Raw genomic sequence first — 6,901 nt, forward strand, 5'->3', positions numbered from 1 at the left:
ACACATTAGTTTTGTTCGACTGCATAAGAGAATCTAGAATTAGCAGACAGAGCAGGTTAGGCAAATTCAGTTTGTAATTAAGCCTCTGACAGACAGTGGGCCAAGTTCCTTTCGAGAGAACAATTTCGAGTTTCAATCAGGCTCTCTTGGTGTACGATGATATCTGTATCATACCAAATATAAGATTAGCAGACTGAAACATAGATACAGAGAAAGTGTGAGTAAATACTCCCAGTAGTAACCACATGCCACCACTGATGCATCAAAAGCCTAAACTTGGTAACCAAAACTGACAATCTGAAGAAGTTTTGAGCAACTACTGGGAATATAACGTCTACCACAAGACTACAGAGCGAGAACCAGCAATTTTTTCCACCGATATCTTCAACCAAAACAGATGCCTGGCGTGCAAAAGATCGCTCGACGAAATAACCCCGCACTTACCTACTTCACTATTGGCCATTTAGTTCCATCAAAGAAAATGAGGACTGATCAATCCTGCAATCTCAAGAAACCCAACTCGGTCTTTCCCACCAAATATTTTCTTCAGCTTCTCATCACATATTATAATCTTCTTGTTCTCAGGGTCCTAAATAAGGAAAGCACACCACAAAACCAACACCACATCAGAGTCTGGTTTTCTCCTTCCTACTAGACAAAGTTGAGACAAAGCATCATATAACACCAGTTAAACATCTTTTGAAGGGATTACAATCCTTGTACAGAAACAGCATTGCACAGAATATAAATAATCGATTATAACCTAAAACAAGCAGATAAGTCAACATTGCACATGACACCTGCCAAAGGAAAAAAAGATCCAGAATATTTAACAGCTAAACATTTAGTTACAAAAGCATGTTAGTCTCTCAAAAAGCTCATTAATGGATATGTCTGTACACAAACTGCAACAAGATATTTGCCTGGATGACAGCAAATGGATTGTGCATTACAAGATGAAGGTTTAGGATCACTAGCTTTTAAGGCAAGAAATCCTGGTTAAGAACGCAAAATAGAAAAGGCAGACAGATGACATATGACATGTCATTTCTTCTCTTATCATTTGCACAATTCACAGTATTGTACAAGTACTAAAAGTTGCTGTGGCAAAGGGTAAGGAACCTCAAGATAGTGCTATCTTGTCAAAGTAGCCTCTGGTAGAAAATATTAGGAAGAAATGGTAAAAGGGTGTCATTTAACCTTCCTCTAGGACTAGAAAAACCTAAACTCCCCTATTCAAGAAACAGAATGCAGCAAGCATAAATCATGCGAACCACGGGAAGGAAAACCTGATGCGGGTTAATAAAAAAAAACCATCCGCAAAGATAATATCAGAGTCAGAGAACAACAATGCTCACAAAACCCACAAATAAAGCCTAGACACTAGCAAATATGGTATCACCCACACTGTCTACATCTAAGCAATAACTCAAAAACCCACCTTACGCTCGCCCAGTAAAAGAGCCCTGGCAATTTACAAAATACTACATGCAGCTCCAAACTGTCCAAAATAAGACCCTGCTATGTAAACTACATAACATTTCAATTATAAGTTGAATATGACCAGCTTGTGGCAACTTTTCCGTCAGATCAGTAGTTCATATACATAATTAATTAACTCACCAGACCATAGTCAAGCATTCAACAAATAGACCAGTTGAAGCAAAAGAAAGAAACGTTGAATGGACCAAGAACTACTCTGTTTCCTTGTGGTCCACATCAAGACTGCTCTAGTAATTTATTCTACAAGGATATTTAAACAAGTGGTCACGTTCAACGCCTAATAAGATTCTACCACACAGATTTGCCTGTTAAGGAATAGAACTTCCAACCAAGTAGCAAATGTGTACTACCAAGCAAACATTAACCAAGATTTTTAGCGCAAGAATAAGCCCGGACAACCAGTAAAATGACCAAACAATCCTTGCACAAGAAAACAGAGAATTGAAACCTCATCCACTGAGCAAACCCTAACAATCAACCAAGCTAGTCACCTAAACACTTAAAAATCTGAACTTTCAGCGAATGACGAAGCAAAAACGAGAACGCTGATGTTGCAAAACACCGAATAGACCTGAAGATTGTGCTCCTTGATATAGGCCCAAATCCGCTTGAGAGCCTGGGTGCGAGGAATCTCGGGAACCCCGACCAGGGCCTGCATCTCCGGCGAGACGGGGCGCGGCTTCATGATCCCGCGCGGCTCGCGCTTCCCCGCCGCCGGGTTGGGGGAAGCGGCGGGGGAGGTCACGGACCGGACGGGGGCCACGCGGGCGGCGCGCGACGGCAGGGCGAGCCTGGACGAGGAGGGCAAGGAGGAGGAGGAGGAGGAGGAGGCGGCGGCCAGCGACGCCGTCTCGCGGACGAGGATGGAAGAGAGAGAGTTGAGAGAAATCGCCATTGCCGAGTGAGTGTGGGGAAGCGAAGAGACGCAAAGAGAGAGAGAGAGAGAGTGAGAGTGTGGAGACCGAAGAGATAACGCGAGAAATGGGGAGAGAAGAGGATTTTTAAAATCCTGCTTCGAAATTCTCTGGTATTTCCCTTTTTTTTTTAAGAGTATTTCGAAATGCATTGAGGTGAAATTACCGGAGTATCCTTGACATTTGTGCTAAATTTTTTCCAAATGACATTATTTAAGGAATATTCAAAATAAGAGCTTGAAGCACCATCATTTTCTTAAATAAGGATCTGATCAATGACATTTTCATCATTTATTTTTTTATTTTTTTCCTTTTTTCTACCTTCTTTTCCTTTTTTTCTTTCTTTTTTACTTTTTTTCCCAAGGAAGACAGAAAAGAAAAAAAGAAGAAGAAAACATGAAAAAAAAGGGTAAACAATGAAAATACCCTTGGTCATGCCCTCTTTTGAAATAATGAAGGTATTTCAAGTCCTTTTTTGAAATAATATTTATTTTAGGCTTTTATCTGAGAAAATGAGAACATTTCGAATCCTTACTTGAAATTTTCTCAATTTGTTTTTAGACATGGCCAAGGCAAAAGTGGGGAGTGAATTATGTGTCCATTTATGAAAAGAGGTTGCACATAATGGAAGAGGAAGATTTAGGCTCTGTTTATTTTACAAAAATTGAATAATTTATTTATAATTTTTTTAAATAATTTCTTGTAGCAATTAAAATTATTAGTCAATGAAAATTATTTTCAATATCAACAATAATATCTATCTATCTATCTTTGTGAATAATGAAAATGAAGTTGTCTATTGACTCTTTTAAGGGACACAAGAGATAATTTTTAGAAAAGTATTTTTCCAAAATTATTAATTTTCACAAAATAAATAGGATCTTAGTGCCTATGTTTTAGCCATTATAATATGCTAAAATGTGGGATCGGACAATATTGTCCGAAATAATAAAGGTAAAAAATAATTACTAATTTCCACTTGACAAACAAAAATGCCCCAACATTATACATGACCCAAAAAAAAACTTTTATAAGGACAAAAAAACTCGCCATTACAATTTTTTTTTTTTGGTCCCTACAAGCCAGTGACGTGTGATTAACGACGCTGGCATGTACAAAGATACAACAAGAAGAGTAAAAAGACTCCATTAACACATTAAAAAAAAAGCAAAAATAACTAGTAGTCCTTGAACTTTAGTCCAATATGCAATGTAATCTTTGAACTTTTAATGTGATCAATATGGTTCATAAACTTTAATCCAATGTGAAATATGATTTTTGAACTTTCAATTTATTTAATGTAGTCCCCGAACTTTTGGAACTTATTCAACTTTGATCTTAAACTATAAGAAAATGTTCAAAGGCATTCATTAACTTGAATTAATAAAAAAAAAAAACATTGAACATCTTTGTATAATTTAGAGACTAAGTGTTCACGGATCATATTGGTCAAATTAAAAGTTTAAGGGAACATTGCATATTAGATCAAAATTCAATGACCATTTGTATCATTATTCCTAAAAAAATAAATTGCTTCATTCTTCAAAAGGTTGTTTTTGCCAAATTTTCTTAAGGCTCGATCTAATTTCAACCCCTTATTGGCTCGTGACACTCTGTTTTACATTGAATTGATTACATCGTCCTTTGTGTATCCCACTCTTGATTTAAGATTATTCCTTAGCCCTTTTTTCCTCTTTTTCATTTTTTTCAATTTTACTACAAACGAAAATATCCATGCTCCTCCTTACCAAAAAAAAAAAAATATCCATGCTCCTCTCGATCAATATTTATTAAGATTAAATGTGGGGTGCACTCTTGATTTAAGACTAATGCTTGCATTCTTTTTCCTTTTTTTTTTTTTGCCTTTTCTTTCTCCATTGTGGAACAAAATTAGTGTACCCATTTTTCCAAAACAAAAAATAGTTTATTTGGTCGATAGCTAACTAATTATTGTGTTTCTGACAAAAAAAAGCTAATTATTTTATTAATGAGTTGTATATTGCTTTATTTTTTTAAGAGTGAAAATAGCTCGAGCTTTTTTAATCGGATCTAATCACTTTCCACGTTTTAGCAGAAAAGAGAGAGAAAGAGTTCCAGACCTTCGTGAATAGGACTCATCTGCTTTCCATTTCAACACGCGAGATCTCTCATCCACAAGGGATATTTAATTACTTACCTTTTCCATAAACTAACACAAATTATTAGTCTTTTAAATCATGCAGGGGGAGCTTCTTGAAAACGATTCTTATTTTTACCTTTTTTTTGTCCTTTTAAGCATTTTGAATTTAACTTGTATTTGATATCGAAAGTTCCAATAAGGTTATTTAAAAGCATCTCAAATTATACTGTAATCTTTTATAGCTAAATTAACGAGTTTTCAGACCAAAATTCAAAGTCTGCTCTGAAGTTCTTTATCAAATGCTTGTTTATATAACTTTAAAAATTGTTTTTCGACCCGCTAGATGAGTTAGTCGGCACTATCTTCTGTTCTGAAATATGACACTACACATAAAATACTTGGGTTTTGGCAAGATTTAAGATGTCGCTGCACAAAAATCAAATTTCGGGTGTTCCAAAATTTTAAACTCCAAAATTGACAACTTTGCTGATTTGGGTGTCAGCCTTTCTTGCCAAATGACTATAACTTCATTTTGCAAATATTATTGGCATGTCTCTAAGCAAAATCCCAAGTTGAAAAAAAAAAAAAAAACTGAATTGCTTCTCCTTCCGAACTTATTTAAGATTTGGGATTGACATTTATGGAAAGAAAATCACACATTCGTAAAAAGGAATGCAAAGAGGGTTCATATAAAGGTGCAGTTTGACATGCAAAGGTAAAACTCTCGTGTAGATCTGATATTTTTAGAAGTAGAGATGCGGAAGTGGTCATTCGGCGAAATTTGAGCTATATCTTTAGTGCTTTCTAAAGAGAATCCGGTCCCCTCTAATTCTCTGCTATTTTTCATTTTATCGGTATTTCGAAATGTACTGAGGTGGAATTACCGGAATGTCCTTGACATTTGTGAGTAATCATTACCAGTATTTTAAGAGATGGGCACGGGCATGGTGTTTCATTGCCCTACAGTGCCCCGACCTGCATGGGGCAAAATTTTTCCCGTAATGAAAAAATGGGAGCAGGGCGAACACGATGTGGAACTTGGTGTTAGATATATGCCATAAGTAACTATGTAATAGTTACATGTTAGGGATTTCAGTTGTACTTTCAATTTCTTATTTAATTAATGGCAAAAATGTATTTATTCATTTGTCCAATTATTTAATTTCAGCTCGACAAATGCGATAGCCGTGATTGCAATCATATTTGCAATATCTTCTTTCTCGTTCAACATCATCTTAAGCCGGTAGTAAGACATTCACTAACACATTAGCACTTCCAAGAAAATTGATTGTCCCGATCAACCTTTAGGTCCTACAAGCCATGAGTGACATATAACAAAATGTCATGGCCACCCTGACAGTGTGAATGCTGTAAGAACATAATGAACCCGTCGGCTTTGGCTATAGTGTAATTCAATCCCTCTATTTTACTATGTCCCGATCGAACAAAGACCATGGAATATTTGTCAAGTCACCAATTCGATCATATGCACATTCTAGTATACATGCATTCATACGAAACATGAACATTTCATTCTCGATTACAACCCCGGCAATGATTTCAATGCGGTATCACAATTAGATCGCATAGGACATCATACCCCGCATGTAACAAGGAGACAGATTTCATTTTGCGCACACATGTGACTTCGTATGTGCATAAACCATGACCATCAAGTACAGAGACAGATCAACGAACCGTCAATATGCACACTTGTGAACCATAGCCATTCAACACACAAGTCAACACTATGCCTTAGGTCTAAAGATTATTTACGCAAGACCAAAGCATGAACGATTAGACATTGACCACGCTAAAAGCTTTCATGTTGCTAATCGTTCAACGCATGTTACGTTCATTGAATTTGTCCGGTACAAGCACGTGTGTTCTAACTCGGGCATCGCAATGCCCAATGACTTGTGATTCATTATTCTCTTAAGTATCCAATACTTAATGGTCAAGCTAGGAATACATCGGTCTCAATAGGATCATTGATATCCATTCAATGATCCATTGACCGAGAACAGTTTAAATAATTCGGTCTAAGCGTGAACTCGTCATACATATTCTCAACGTCTTAAGAATATGTCTAGTCACAATCGATTTTATAAAATTTATTCATATATGTAAATAATTAAACAAATAAATAAATACATCTTTGCCGTTAATTAAATAAGAAATTGAAAGTACAACCGAAATCCCTAACATGTAACTATTACGGGGTTGCTTAATGGCATATATCTAACGATCTCCCACTTGCACTAAAGCCAACTAGTCTGGTATCTCAAACCCATTTTGTCAAGGTATCTTTCAAAAGAAGAGCGAGGTAAGGCCTTAGTCAATGGATCTATCATGTTTTCTACCG

At 36.3% G+C, this 6,901-nt stretch overlaps 1 protein-coding gene across 3 annotated transcripts; it reads right to left on the minus strand.

The window, feature by feature from the left end:
• Positions 1-201: 201 nt before the first annotated feature.
• Positions 202-2,506, minus strand: LOC125314973 (zinc finger CCCH domain-containing protein 44-like). 3 transcript variants are annotated; one of them, XM_048278586.1, is made up of 2 exons: positions 2,075-2,502; positions 202-589 (listed from the first exon to the last, which is right to left on the minus strand). In XM_048278586.1, the coding sequence occupies exons 1-2, from the start codon at positions 2,396-2,398 to the stop codon at positions 473-475; spliced, it is 441 nt and encodes a 146-aa protein (XP_048134543.1). In that variant the 5' UTR covers positions 2,399-2,502; the 3' UTR covers positions 202-472. The 3 variants fall into 3 exon arrangements, with proteins under 3 accessions (XP_048134543.1, XP_048134545.1, XP_048134544.1); XM_048278588.1 differs by lacking the exon at positions 202-589 and adding an exon at positions 867-923 and having other exon boundaries at positions 2,075-2,505; XM_048278587.1 differs by lacking the exon at positions 202-589 and adding an exon at positions 948-1,289 and having other exon boundaries at positions 2,075-2,506.
• Positions 2,507-6,901: the final 4,395 nt, after the last annotated feature.

The sequence above is a fragment of the Rhodamnia argentea genome, chromosome 5, assembly GCF_020921035.1.
Source record: "Rhodamnia argentea isolate NSW1041297 chromosome 5, ASM2092103v1, whole genome shotgun sequence".
Lineage (NCBI taxonomy): Eukaryota > Viridiplantae > Streptophyta > Magnoliopsida > Myrtales > Myrtaceae > Rhodamnia > Rhodamnia argentea.